This window comes from Mesoplodon mirus, assembly GCF_964341445.2.
Source record: "Mesoplodon mirus genome assembly, chromosome: 2".
NCBI classification, from domain to species: Eukaryota; Metazoa; Chordata; class Mammalia; order Artiodactyla; family Ziphiidae; genus Mesoplodon; species Mesoplodon mirus.
The window spans coordinates 166,718,488-166,734,096 of NC_138977.1; the positions used below are offsets into that span (position 1 = coordinate 166,718,488).

Here is a 15,609-nt window from a genome sequence, read left to right on the forward strand (position 1 = left end):
CTAAAGGACAGACAGCAGCCCTTTGTCATTTGTGTATGTCTAGCTTTCTCTTCACTTGATTACTGCATGTGCATCACCTGAGAACAGGGACTGTGGTCCCTGCATCTCTGGATGCCACGGTGTGCATGACATGTGCTAAGGTGGAGTTTGAGATACTTACAGAGAGATGCATGGTGACTCTGGACCAACAGGAAAATCATCATAGCTACCATTTATTGAGCACGTTATGGGACAGGCGCTTTATATACGTATAATCAGAGATCGTTTCAGGGCATTCCTGATACTTGGAAATGTAGGTAAATTTGGCTCAATCCCTGCAGCAGTTGAAAGCCCTCCCCTGGACTGGGAATTACTCACCTTGCTGCTTCCTTCTTCTCTCTGTGTCGGCACCTGAGTCTACAGGCCTGTTTGTCTCCTTAGGGGCTGGAGTCCAACACTGCAGGGATTTAGTGGCTTTCCCAAACGTTTGTGGGTAGGGCAGGGTGCACGTTACATCCGCAGTCTTTGCCAGTGCCCGTGACCGTCCAGGTGGCCCTGTTGCCCTCTGCTGTCTCAAAAGTTCCATGGATCAGGTAACCGTCCCACCTGAGCAAAGCCCCTGGAAGTGTGGGTCTCCCCGTACTCTGGACTCCCCAGGAGAACAAGCCCCTCAAAGCTGTTCTTTTTCCACAGCTTGAAGCTGTACCATTTTACTCATCTATTATTGCTAATGGTCTCAGGAATCTCTCAAGTTAGGTGTTGTTATCACCCTCTTTTGAAAACAAAGCGAAGCACATACTCTTTTTTGGAAATATAATCTGTGTACAGAAAAAATGCAGAAACCATAAGTATACAGGTGGGTGAATTTTCACAAGTTCAACATACACATGTACCCAGCATGTAGATCGAGAAACAGAGCACAACCAGCACCCGTAGTCTCCCCTTGGCTTCCCTTTCAGGCTCCCTGCCTGCCCACAGGAGTAACCACTCTCTAGACTTGTAAGAGCATAGGTTAGTTTTGTCTGTTTTCTTTTTTTAAATTTTAAATTGTATTTATTTTTGGCTCTGCTGGGTCTTCATTGTTATGCGCAGGCTTCCTCTAGTTGAGGCAAGCGGGAGCTATTCTTTGTTGCGGTGTGCAGGCTTCTCACTGGGGTGGCTTCTCTTGTTGTGGAGCACAGGCTCTAGGCATGCGGGCTTCAGTAGTTGTGGCTCACGGGCTTAGCTGCTCCGCAGCATGTGGGATCTTCCCAGACCAGGGCTTGAACCCGTGTCCCCTGCATTGGCAGCTGGATTCTTAACCACTGCACCACCAGGGAAGCCCTAGTTTTGTCTGTTTTTAAGGTTTATATAAATATCCGCTTTTCATGGATGGGTAAATTAAGTGTTAAGAGAGGTTGAGCAAGTTCCCAAAGGTCACCACTCAGTGACAGAGCTGAAATTTGAACCCAGCATTGAGTGGCCCTGAAGATTCCTCTTTTGTTTCTACTATAGAACTCTAATTCTTAATCAAGGCAGCAGATTTTAGTAAATGAAATAAAAGATAATTCTTACTCTAAAACAGCTCAATGGTAGAGAAAACCATGGCTAAAAATTCCACAGTTACGACCCCTTTGCTTTGGTCCAGGACCTCCCCCGAGGAGGCTGTCTTTTTATAAGTCATCAGGTCAAGTGTGGGAGCCCAGCCAGGGTCTCATTCCTGACTAACAGGCTGTGAGCCTCAGGGTCTCAGCCTGCTTTTACTGGCTCGAGTTTCCCCCACGAAAGCTGGTTTCAGGGCTCCTCCCTTGCCTGGCTCAGCCTCCCAGCTCCCATTTTTGTACTGCTCTTGGGCTCTCTTTGTGTTAAGGTAGGGTTTTTATTGCTCCTGGGAGCCCAGGGGCGATAACAACAGGCTTAACATGGGAGAGCGAACAAGGTTAACGAATCAAACTCAAGCCAGATGCCTCTCAAAATTCAGGTGACACTGACCTCTGTCCTGTGGCAGTTGAAAGTTCTCCCTAGGATCCCTGCAAATTTTGGCGATGTCTTTCCCCAAAGCCTCTCTTTTCTCTTGATTGTTTTCTGCTTAGCGCTGTATTGATCCAGACTCAGTGAAACTCAATGCATCTTTTCTGGGGGGCATAACATAGCAATAACAAACTACTCTTGTAAAAAATATCTGAATAGTGTAGACTGAGAAGTAGGGAGTCCTACGGAGGGGTCACATAGCGTGCCATAGACCGAACGTGTTTCCTGTTCTTCCAGAGTCCCTTCTGGTCCCCCTACCCAGAGATCCTCCTTTGGCCTTCCTCCCACTGTTACCTGGCTCCTGTCTTCACTGCTGCTTTCCCTTCCCTCCTGGCTGCCTGGACCCCACATCTTCTACCTCTACTGTACAGAGCAATTTAACTTTCTTCGCTGAAGCCTGGGCACCAGATATCACCTGTGTGCTTCGAGTCCAACCTGCCCAAAATTCTTATCAAGAGGTTTTTCCAAGCAAAATCGTACATCCTTACAGAAGTGGTTCCATGCTCAGGCTCTGGAGTGGAGGTTCAAGTTCAGCTCCACAGCTTGCTACTGTGAGAACTTGAGCAAGTGCCTCTGGACAGCTTTCTCAACTGTAGATTGGAGATGATAATAGTACCTGCTTTGTTTGGCTGTTGTGAGGATTAAATGACATAATCTATGTAAAATATGTAATCAGATTTCTTGGTACATAGTAAGTGCTCAATAAATACTGGCTAATATTTTTAAAAAGAAACTATGTTCTTCGAGGTCAAAGACTTTGTATCTCCAGTACCTTGCAGGCCCCCCCATAAATGTATGATGAATGCAAGTCATTTAAATAATCCCTTAAATATTACTTCTTTTCATTTTATAGACCAGTGAAGCTCTTAATGTGTGTGCAACACAGCACTCATCCTGACTGTGCCTTAAATTCGTAAGTGAATGCCTTAACCCAACTTCCTTGCTTCCCCAAAATAATCAGTCCATACTATTTATAGAACGCTGGTGGATTGCAATCTCATTTTACACCCACCCCCTAAAACGTCTGGCTGCAGAGTAAGACTGGTACTTCTGCACTGCACTTCTCTGCATCTCTGAACTGCTGGGTTGGTGCAGGTTTGCTGAACATCTGTGCAGCTGAGCTGAATGAACCCCTGCCATGTACCACAGAGCAGAGGCTGCCCTGATGCCTCAGCTTCAGCACAAAGGCTGGGAATGGGGTGGCAGGAGGACCTATTAAAACTTATTTCTGTTGCCCTTAGAGATGACAGTTATGTTATGAGTAAAATGGGTTTATTTGGGAATAGCAGTTCAGGACAAGCAGGCTATAGCAAAACCATAGACAAGTCCAATAAACGAAGGAGAGGAACTTTATTTTATAGAGAAAAAGGAGGAAGTTGGGAGGGGGTGTTTTGAATGAAAGTCCGTCAGAGAAAAGTGAGAATTCAAGGTGATGACAGTTTCTCATTGGCTGAGTTGCTGGGGTAGTTGATTTCTTACAGAAGATGCAGTGTACATCTCTCCTGCTGTGGCCTGTTGATGATTGATGATTGTTCCTGTGGATGATTCTGTTGGGGTCTGTAATTCTGTAATTCTTCCTGTAATTGATGTGAGTGGCACTGCATGAGAGCTCCCCCTTCTGACCTCCTGACTCCATTTAAGTGGTAAGGTTTACATTTCTCAATCCTAATGTATACATTTTTTTAAATTAATTAATTTATTTGTTTTTATTTTTGGCTGTGTTGGGTCTTCGTTGCTGTGCATGAGCTTTTCCTAGTTGAGGCAAGCGGGGGCTACTTTTCGTTGTGGTGCGTGGGCTTCTCATTGTCGTGGCTTCTCTTGTTGCAGAGAATGGGCTCTAGAGAACGGGCTCTAGAGTGCAGGCTCAGTAGTTGTGGCATATGGGCTTAGTTGCTCCGCAGCATGTGGGGTCTTCCCGGGCCAGGGATCGAACCCGTGTCCCCTACATTGGCAGGTGGATTCTTAACCACTGTGCCACCAGGGAAGCCCTATACTATTAGTATAAATGATAGTATACATAGGATTCTGCAACGCGCTTTTTTCGTATAAGTGTGTCTTTGTGTTGTTTTCCTATCTGTAGTGTTCTGTTGTGTGCGCACATCATGATTTATTTAACTCATTGCCTATAGGTGGACATTTAGATTGTTTCCAGTATTTAGCTATCATCAACAGTGAATAAGATGAAGACCTTTCCCTCTACTTCCATTTCCTCAAAGTGATTTCTTTCAACATTTTGGTCCACCTCCTCCCATGCATCCCAGTACACACACATACACATATGTTACCAGGCAGAGACGTAAGTTTGTTCATCTATTTGTTTTTGGTTTGGTCTTATTTTCATTTATTTACTTGCCTCTGTTTTTGTACAAAAAGCAGTCATGCTGGACAGACTGTTCTGCTGTGGCCCTTTTTCACTTAACGATATAAGGACGTCATCCTTTTCTGTCTGTGCGTACTTTCTGACTCCGTCTTTTAGTGGCTGCGGAGTATTCTGTAGGATGTCCACTCGCCATTTATTTAACCATTTTTCAGTCATAGGCTGACTTAGTTGTAGGTTGTGGTTGTAGTTGTTTATTATTATAAACAATACTGAAATATAATCCTTGATTGCATACCTTGAGCTCTTGTTCAAGTGTCTGTGTAGGAAAGATTACCAGAAAGGGAGTTGCTGGGTCAAAGGGTGTATTTGTAGTTTGAATTTTGATATGTTTCAACAAAGCTGCCCCAGTGTGCTCTCCCACCAACAGTATGTGGCAGGTGCCCCTTTCTCCTCTTCTTCACTAACCCTGGGTATTATCTGTACTTGTACCTGTATCTATACCTAATTTTAGTGAGTCTTCTGGATAAAACATGATGCTTTATTGTTGTTGTTTTTTTTTTTTTGCGGTACGCGGGCCTCTCACTGTTGTGGCCTCTCCTATTGTGGAGCACAGGCTCCAGACGCGCAGGCTCAGCGGCCATGGCTCACGGGCCCAGCTGCTCCGCAGCATGTGGGATCCTCCCGGACCGGGGCACGAACCCATGTCCCCTGCATCGGCAGGCGGACTCTCAACCACTGCGCCACCAGGGAAGCCCTTTATTGTTGTTTTGATTTGTGTTGGCAGGAAGATTTCTGATGCCAACACCTGAGTTCTCTTCCCTTCCTTTCCTATCTGCTAAAATTGTATGTACCTTTAAGGACCCAACTCCAAATGTCCCTTTGTCTGTAAGGCTTTCCTGATTCTGCAGGTGGATGTAAGAACTCCCTTCTCTGTGCTCCATTGACTTTGTGCACAACCCAACTACAGCGCTTCCCTTTTTCCAGTCATGTTGTAATTCATTCCTCACCATCTGTCTCCAACACTCGACTTAGAGATTGCATGAACTTCCTCTTTGTGTGTCTCATCACAATTGCACAGAGTAGGTGCTCCATAAATGTCTGTAGGATCCATTTTTCCATCTAGAAGGAGAAGAAGACTAATCTGGGCTGGACATCAACTGTATGCCAGGGGCTGTGCTGTGTGCATTGCATAGAACATTCTGTTCATCCTTCTAACAGAGAGGGGAGCGAAAGACAGACAGACAGACAGGCAGAGAGACTGCTCATCATCCCCATATAGCTCTTCTTCCAATCTTCATTTAGTAATAGAACCCTTGAATGTTAGTTGGCCTCATGGTTGCCAAGAATAACAGTTGTACTTCCCAGCCTCTCTTTCCTCTGTGGCCGAGTGATGTGGGTGACTTGAAAGGAAAGAACGTTCACTCCCTCCCCCTTTGTTGGCTGGTGTATGGACCTAGAAGGTGTGGTGATGAGCCACCTTCGCTGGGCATGGCAGAGCATGCCATAGACGGAGGCTGGGTGCCCCCTACCATGGAAACACAGTATCAGCCTGCACAGTTACGGAGAGAGAGATAAACATCTGTCTTGTCTAAGCCCCTGGGATTTGGGGTCATTTCAACAGCAACCAAACCTATATCTGAACCGGTACAGATAGGTTCTGTTACCCTCATTTCAGGGGTGTAGAAACTCTGGCTTAGAGAAGGATAATGAAGGATTTGCCCAAGAAAAGACTACCCAGCCAGTGAGTGGGTCTGAAGCAAGTCTATGAGGTTTCCAGAATTCACCCTGGCGGCTGTTAGGCTCTTTTGACTAGAAATTGGGATAAGAGATCCACCATCACCAGCATGTGTCCCAGGGTGGCTGGCGAGGTTAAGTCCTCTCCCACTCTCTGCTGTTCACTCTCTGTGAATTAGGCACGCATGTTTTTGAGTCCTCTCACAGGAAGTAAAGAACAGTCTGTGTACCTGGGTCTTCACTTTCCTCACCTGGGAACGAAATCCACTCTCCTGTCCCTTCTGCTCAGAAACCTTCAACGTTCCCTGCTACCGAGTCTAAACTTCTGGCCTGGCCTTCCTGGTTATAAGAACCTCCTTCTAAACACACCACCCACTGCTCCCCACCGCAAACTTTCACTCAGGCTTGGATCCACTTCCCTGAAGACACCCTGTGCTTTCCTGCCCACAGTCCTGTGGACACTGACCCTTTTGGCCATGGTGAGAGCAATGCAGTTGGAGTCAGATGACCTGAATTTGACATTTTTCTCATCTACAAGACTGAAATAATGGAAACTGCCACATGGGTTTGTTGTGAAGACGGCGCCCAACCTCCCTTCTAGACAGGATACTAGAAAGACTCCCCAGAGCCTGGACCCAGGCTCAGGCTTCAGGTTCCTAAAGTTCAAGTAAGGAGCACGTTGGTCGAAACTCATAATCACAAAGCATCGCACACCAGATCCAGGTAGCTCAGCAGAAATGGGATGTGTTGAAGGATATTGGGTCACTCAGAGTCTTCCTGGGAGAGCCAGAAAAGCAGGGCTGGAGGCTATGCCAAAGTCCCACCCAGAACTGTCCTAGGGGAGATCCGCCTGCAGCCTGTTGGGCACAGACACAGAAGAGAGTTCCTATGATGCTCATGCCTGGATGCTCCTTCTAGAATGTCTGCCACGGCTGCCTCGGAGAGCTGGTGCCAGGGCACCCCCAGCTAGAATGAAGCCTCGGTGGCATCTGCTGTTTTAATCTACTATGCCCACAGCTATACCCAGATGTGGGTACAGATGGTTGGCAGAGTTTGGGGCACGTGTTTGTGCTCTAACTCCAGGGAGGTTGGAAAATTGAATCTCTGCTTTAAATCCAGTCTCACGGCTTTAAATCTCATCTGTGTGCTGGTGACTCCAAAATGAGTATTTCTAGTCCAGGCCCTGTACTGAACGCCACACTTGTATATTCAGCAGTTTACTCTGATGTCTAATAGATATTTCAAATGCAACACATCCCAAACCGGACTGAATTTACCCACGGTGGTAGGCTGAGTCATGGCATCCAAAGATATGCAGGTCCTAATTCCTGGAATGAGTGGATTTTACTTTATATTACACAAGGGGCTTTGCAGATATGATGAAGTTAACGATCTTGAGGAGATTATTGGGGAGATTATTCTGGACTATCCTGGTGGGCCCTGCATGTAACGTAAGTGTCCTTATAAGAGCAAGGCAGAGGGGGATTTGGTTCAAGAGGAGGGGAAGGCAGTGTGGTAATGGAAGCAGAGATTAGAATGATATACTTTGAAGGGAGATAAAGGTCAAGGACACAGATTCTCCCCTCAGGAGATTTTCCAAAAGGAACCAGCCCCACTGACACCTTGACTAACCCGGGAAACTGGTTTCAGACTCTTGACCTCCAGAACTGTAAGAGAATAAATAAAGCTGTGGTGTTTTGAGCCACTGAGTTTATTACAGCAGCAATGGGAAACTAATACACCCCTCAGTTGGTTTACCCATACATCCCTGTCTCAATTGATGGTAACACCCACCTTTCCAAAAATCTCCAAACTCCTGTTCCTAAAATCTTAGCGCCATTCTTGATGCCTTCCCTTCTTTCACCCTTCAGCAAAAAATCCTGTTGATTCAACTTACAAAATTAATGGAAAATCCCATCATCTACTGTGACCAGCCTGGTCTGAGCCACTGGGCCTCTTTGAAACCCAGCTACTAAGGAGTTAGCCTTTTATTTTTATTGTTTATTAGGGAAATTTCAAACATGCACATAGTATAAGGAATAGTCCTTTGAAAATTCAGTCACGTCACTCATCTGCTCACAGCCCTGCAGTCAGTCCCACATCACTCAGAGTAAGAGCCAAACAGCCTGCCCAGGACCCCCAGCCCCACTTCTCTCCGACATTTTTCTTCTTCCCTTCCCTCACTGGGACTCAGCTGCAGTGACCTCCTGGGACTTGACAGCACATTCCCACCACAGGGCCTTGGTCGCTGTTTTCTATGCCCGGAAGTCCTTCCCCATGTGGCCAACTCACTCACTGTGTTTGCTCACATCTCAGCTCCCTGAGGCAACCTTGACCTCCATGTTTAAAGCTGCAGCCTGCACCGTCAACTCTGGCTCTGCAAACCCCCTCATGTTGCTCTACTTTTCTTTTCTATAGTGTTTGTTTATCATCTTCTGACTTATTTGTTTGTTACGTTTGTTTTTTATTACCTGTTTCCCATCTGTTAGAACATCAACTCCAGGAGGACAGGGGCTTTTCCTTGTTCTGTTCACTGATGAATGTGACTCAAGAACCTAGGAGGGAGCCTGCAGCCTGGTAGGCACTGAGGAATGAATGAATGAGTGAACACATGATTGATTTTTCTACCCTGGGGAGGCATAGATTTGAGACAAAGGATGTTGAAAGGGGCTGGGCAACTGAAGGGAATGGCACGGGTCCTGTGAGAGTTTGTCCTATAAGAAGTGACCAGGGGCAGCATGTGTAGAAGTTCCAGATTTTGATTGTAAGAAACAGAATCCAGCTGTGGCTCAGGTAGGTGGAAAAAAGGGGAATAAAGTTGTTGGGGGGATTTAATAGAATAGACTCTCCAGTGAGCAGGGCGCCTCATAAGGTCTGGAGAGGTAAGTGTCCTTATTGTCACTGTGTAACTTAGGTTTTTCTGGTTTTACTCTGTCTCCTTAAACAGACTGTAAACTTTATGCAGATACAGATCGTGTAAAATTCCTTCCTGTAAAACCTGTTGCACCCTACGCTGCTGTTCCCAAAATAGGCAAGTGGGGCCACCCTGGCACCGGTGCCTGCTTTTCCCTCCCCTGCTGCAGGCTCTGTACGGTGAATGAGGGCAGCTCTCCTCACCAGTCTTCAGGTCTTTCTGAGCACTTTGCACATGTCAGCCTGTCAACCTGGTCTTTGGAGTCATCATCTCATTGCATCCAACCACATTCTTGGAAGGTGGGCAGTCTGATCGCCATTAGTGATGCTGAGGTTCAGAGAGGTTAAGTGACCCCTTAAAGTCACTCAGGACTGGCTAGAGGCAGAAGTGGAGCCCAGGTCTGTCTGTGTGTAAAGTCCTTGCTCTTCCCACTGAACCACACTGCCTCCAGATGTTTCTGGGGTTCACACCACAGCAGAGAAGTAAGAGGTTTATAGTTCCTGACCTGTTCTTCTTTCCTTCTTTGGGCATTCTTTCAGTGATTGTTGAACAGATTTATTTATGACAGTTCTTTCCCAAGTCCATTGAACGTCAAGAATAAAACGCTCTTTCACGCTTTGCCGAGGTTTTCTCCACTTTCATTACTTTGGAAGGAATTTTACTAATCTCCTTTAAAAATGATTTAGCAGGGCTTCCCTGGTGGCGCAGTGGTTGAGGGTCCTCCTGGCGATGCAGGGGATGCGGGTTCGTGCCCCAGTCCGGAAGGATCCCACATGCCGCGGAGCGGCTGGGCCCATGAGCGATGGCCGCTGGGCCTGCGAGTCCGGAGCCTGTGCTCCGCGACGGGAGAGGCCATGGCAGTGAGAGGCCCGCGTACCGCAAAAAAAAAAAAAAAAAAAGATTTAGCAAAGAATACTGGTAGATATTTTACAGAAGAGGAACCACCAGTGGCAAATATGAAACATTATTTTATTGATCTAATAATAATGAACTACACATTCAATAAGGGGCAATTTCCACCTCAACTTCTTTGACATACCGCAACAAAAAATAGCAGAAAAATATTTTAAAGATGTTATTCAATGCTTGATGGCATTGTAAGTTGATAAAATGCTTTGGGAGAACAACTTGATAATATGTATCAAGAATTATAAAAATATTCATAATCTTTGACCTAAGTCAGACTTTAGGTACCCTATTCTAAAGACATGATTCAAAATATAGATTCAATCTACATGCTCACAGATGTTCACAAACAGTTCTTTTTAATGCAGTATCAGAAGTGCAAACATTGAGAGCTGGAGCTAAATATTCAAGGGTACGGGAATGGTTACATCAAAGGGTTATACTTACTACATGGAATAGAATGTAGCCATTAAAAACACTGGTAGGTGATTTATGTCAGTTATATCTCTATAAAGCTGGGGGTGAAGGTGAAACAACCATAATCATGATAATCATGCAGCAACATGGAAAAATTCTTACAAAGTGAAAAACATGTAGAAAACAACTTTGTATGCTTATAGGTTATAATACTGGCCAAAAATTCAGTAGGTGGATAATCTACAGGATTGGTGAGGATATGAGAAAACAGACGTACTCATGTTACTGACGTAGGGTTCGCTGTGTCAGTCAGGGTCAAGGGAGAACATCAGATTTCCCATCTTGGCCTGAATTCTCTCTCCAAAATGTGTTCCCCCACTCTGCCCTGGCCTTAGGCCACAGAAGTGGGATGGCAAATTTCACTTGCTTAGGAATAGTGGGGTAAAAGACTTCGAATCTGCAAAAGTTTAGTATCCAACTCACATTATTTTTCTGGTAAGTTTAGGAACAATCTGTAGTTTTTGATATTTAATTTATTTACATCATTTTAATTTACTTACAACATTTTAGAGAGTTTAGCATTTAAGAATAGCTCTTGGAATAGCCCTGTGATTCCAATATAAGTGTAACTATTAAATAACTGATTTAAAAAAAAACAAAAAAAAATGATTTCAGACTTAGGAGTTTTAGTTGAAAGTTATAAGAGAATTTTACTAAGTTTTCAATCAGTACTGGAATGTTTAAGAGAATTAAGATTAAATTTTATACATTTATTAGATTTACTAGAATTAAGTATTCGAGAAGGTTTTGCTCACTTAAAGCCATTTAAAATATTTTATAAAGAAAATGTAATGTTTTAAAATGTAAGTTTAAAATAATTTAACCTAAAATAACTTGAGTTTAAAATATTCAGGAAATTGGAATAATTGTGAAGCCCCCTTAAAAGTTATTATCAGAGTTGACTAGGCTTTTAATTAGAAGAATACTATTCACAAATTAACTAGAAAAGTGCATGGGAAAGTCAAGCTTTTGAATTTATAAATTTAATAGTTAGAATTAATTTTTAAGACCAAAGTAACTGCAAATAATGTGCTTTTTCTCTGCATAAACACCACCCTCAAGCAAAGCCTCACAGTGACACGAAAAGCTTAAGCTAAAATGTGACAAGTGGACCCAGGCATCTAAAGTGAAAGAAAACAAAACTATATTCAGTTTGTGCATGATAATAGTTGTAAATGATAGAAATAGATCTAAGATAAACTCCCAATGGCAAGGGAAGGGAGTGAGAACTGGAAAAAGACGAAGGGAGGCTCATTATTACTGTGTTTAGTTCTGTGTTATTTTATTTTCTTAAAAAGTAAAAGTAAATTTGTCTTTGTCTTAATTGGTTAATTATTTAACGGCAAAAACACTAATCAATTTTGAAAGAACTGTCTGGAACATTAACTGAATTAGAAGTGCAATTATAGAAAATGTCCAGCAGGAGGAGCCCTAGTACAAATTTGTGGGCTGCTCGAGATTCCTTTAGCAAAAAAGGGGCAAACAGCACTCATGGAGTAAGCAACTTTCAAGGACCCCAGCCACTAGTCAGGATCCAGGGGATAAAAACCTCAGATTGTTTCATAATTTTAAAAGTTTGTTTTTTAATTGTTTTCAAAGAATTCAGTAATTTCTGTTTTTAAAAATCTGGTGGTCAGACCCTATTTGCTATGACCAGAGTCCCTATTTTGGCCAGATCCTCTCTCAGTGTCTTTACGTCATGACTGGTTTTTCCTCACCAGTTAAACTGTGATGATGTAATGTCCATCAATAGGGAACTTGGTGAACTTTATGGTACATCCATACAATCAGAATTCACCCATGAGGAAGAATGAATAAACTCCACATGTACCGATATGGAAGTATGTGCAAGATGTGCTGTTGGGTGAAAAAACAAGTTGTAGATTCCACTTGTACTTAGATAAAAGGATATGTGAGTCTGTGTGTGTGTGGGGGAGTGTGTGTGCACACACAAGTGTGTGTGTGGGGAGTGTGTATCGCATTCCTGGAGGGACAAGTCAAAACTATCAAGGATGATTCTCTATGGAAAGTGGGAATAGGGAAGCTAAGGAGCTTTTACTTTTCACTTTGTAACTTTCTGTACTATTTATTTATATTTATTTATTTATTTTTGGCTGTATTGGGTCTTCATTGCTGCGCGTGGTCTTTTCTCTAGCTGTGGCAAGCCGAGGTCACTCTTTGTTGCAGTGCACGGGCTTCTCACTGCAGTGGCTTCTCTTGTTGCAGAGCATGGGCTCTAGGCGCGTGGGCTTCAGTAGTTGTGGCATGCAGGCTCAGTAGTTGTGGCTCATGGGCTCTAGAGTACAGGCTTAGTAGTTGTGGTGCACGGGCTTAGTTGCTCCTCAGCATGTGGGATCTTCCAGGACCAGGGATCAAACCAGTGTCCCCTGCACTGGCAGGCAGATTCTTAACCACTGCGCTGCCAAGGAAGTCCCATGTACTATTTAAATTTTCCACAGTGTGCATATATGTTTTTGAAAGTAGGTGTCATCCACCAATACTGACATTTTTTCTATTTCCTTTTTAATTTGCAGGGCAGCAACATCTACTCAGAGAGAAGCCCTGTCCCTTTATGCAGAACAAAGTGCCAGCTTTGTCTTTCCTCTCTTAGTGGCTTTGGCTTCAGTTGCTCAGATGTAATAACTAGAAACTCAGCTATGTTGCCGTAAGCAGCCTGCAGTCCTGAAACCTGTCCTTGCCCAGTCATCCTTCTTGTTCTGTGTACACCAGGTGACTCCATTGCCTAAAGAAGCTTCCTGCTGGGAAAACAATGTCCTGAAATGGGTTTTGAATGATATACACGGTCAGGATTTCAGAAATTAAGCTAGTTCTATTTAACCGGTTAAAACTACTGCATTAACAATTTGATTGACATATATACACTACTATGTATAAAATAGATAACTAATGAGAACCTATTGTGCAGCACAGGGAAAAAAAACTACTGCATTAGAATTAAAGCTAGTTATTATTTTCTTATTTTCATAATGATACAACATATTGAGACTCAGACTGTTTGTTATATAAGCAAACATTTTAAGAAAATTTTGGTAGAACTGTATATATATATTTTTATATTTTCTTATACAACCAGCAGGGCACTGCATATTTGTTGATAGCTTCAAATATATGTATACTATATAAGTGTATTCATACATGTTTGGTAGGCAAAGAGTTATGTATAATGATGTCCAGTTAAGGGTTATTTATAATGAGGGGGAACTAAACATTCTACTAATAGGGAACTCTTTGCATATGTTTTGGTATCTCTGTAGGATGGAATATCATTCAAATAGGAAAAGTTATGTTTACCAGCCCAAATGTCCTTCACTTGGTGAATGGATAAACTAACCTTGGTATATCTATACGGTGGAATACTACTCAGCAATAAAAAGTAACTAACTATGGTTAAATGCAGCAGTGTGGGTGAGACTCAGTTGCAGCATGCCAAGTGAAAGAAGTCAGACCAAAAGGCTACATACCGTATAATTCTGTTTACAGAACATTCTGGAAAACGTGAAACTATAGGAATGGAGAACTTTTTGGTTTCAGGGTTAAGACTAGGGGGAGCGGCTAACTGAAAAGGAGCAGCCTCAGGGAATTTGAGGGGAGTGACAAGACTGTTCTGGATCACTGGCTATGGTGGTGGTGACAGGAATCTATATTTGCCAACACTCAGAACTGTATGCCATAAAGTCCTTTCACTATTTGTAAATTAAAAATTTTCAAAGAACATTTTGTGACATAGAAAAATGCCAGCGATCAGTGTAAGACATAGGACATAAAACTGTTTATATGATCTAATTGTCTAAAATATAATACAAATGTAACATTATGGATGTATGTTTGTATTATACACATACTGTAAATGAATGAAAGGAAAAGAAACAAGCCCAAAAGTGGAGCAATGATCTCTGGAGAATGTTCTTATTAGTGATCCCTATTCTTGACTTTTGACTTTTTGGTGTTTTCCAAATTTTCTCTAATGAGCATGCATTACTTTTCTAATCAGAAAAAGAGAAATAAACACATACATCATCTATGTGTGGTAATTTGACACAACACAAAACATTTCTAGAAGAGGAAAAGAAAACCAAAACTCCTCACAGACATTTCCTCTTCTTACTCCTTTTGTCACCTAAAATGAGCGTGGGAGGTTTAGACGTGAGAACTCGCAGATTCTGGTGCCCCAGCGGCCAGCAGCTGGTAGTGAGAGCTCTCACTTCCTGTCGTTTCCTGTAAATCTCTGGAGAGAAAAAGAATTGCCCATTGCGGGCAGAGCCATTCCTCAAACGTGCTGCCCTGACCGCAGAGCTCTTTCTTCCTCCTGACAGAGCCTCTACTCCATTTTATGTAACCACTTGCCCAAGTGTTCACTGTAAAGCTGGGAATCCTCACAGCTTGATGATTGTTTTATATAACACACATTTACAATTCAATCTCATGTGTATTTAGAGATCACTTCAGACACTGCGCTGGGCAGGGAATCTCACTGGGAATGATTGCACAGGTCTCCCAACTAGCTCCCTGTGCCTCCCATCTCTTTCTCTCTTGGTTCCTTCTCATCTCCCATCACTACCCCTCTCTTGTGGGGTCTACACACTCAGCCGCCCCACGCCATGGTGCTCATTCCAGGGTTCGGGAGAGGCCAGGTCCCTTGACCATCACCATCAGTCACCTTCATCATCTCCATCATCATCTTAATGGTCATCATCACCACCATCATTATCACCATCATCATCACCATGCCTAGTATTTATTGAGTTCTTACCATGAACCAGTCACTGTTGTCAATTTTTTTTTTTTTTTTTTTTTTTGAGGTACTCAGGCCTCTCACTGTTGTGGCCTCTCCCATTGCGGAGCACAGGCTCTGGATGCACAGGCTCAGCGGCCATGGCTCACGGGCTCAGCCGCTCCGCGGCATGTGGGATCTTCCCGGACCGGGGCACGAACCCATGTCCCCTGCATCAGCAGGCGGACTCTCAACCACTGCGCCACCAGGGAAGCCCTGTTGTCAATTTTTAATCATTCTTTTAATTCTCATTACTAGCCTCGTTTTGCAGATGAGAAAACTGAGGCTTGACAAGGTTAAATCACTTCTGCAAGGTCACCCAGTTAGTAATGGAGGAGAAGTGTTACAACCAGGATGACTGACTCCATCACTGGGGTGCTCTTCCATCTGCTGCACTAAATAAGGCCCCAGGAATGTTAACAACACTTGGATTCTGCTCCAGAAACCTCTGAACTCACTTCCCCCTTCCTCTTTCTA

The 15,609-nt window shown here is 43.6% G+C and overlaps 1 protein-coding gene across 1 annotated transcript in view; it reads left to right on the top strand.

Moving 5' to 3' along the window:
• The window catches only part of BST1 (bone marrow stromal cell antigen 1), a gene marked incomplete at its 5' end in the record, with an annotated part of 28,943 nt that extends 15,554 nt beyond the window's left edge, over window positions 1-13,389 (top strand). Inside the window, 2 exons of the mRNA XM_082608523.1 lie at window positions 2,843-2,902; window positions 12,875-13,389. Coding sequence (XP_082464649.1) covers window positions 2,843-2,902; window positions 12,875-12,980 — 166 coding nt within the window. The 3' untranslated portion in view covers window positions 12,981-13,389. The remainder of the gene's footprint in view (window positions 1-2,842; window positions 2,903-12,874) is intronic.
• Window positions 13,390-15,609: the final 2,220 nt, after the last annotated feature.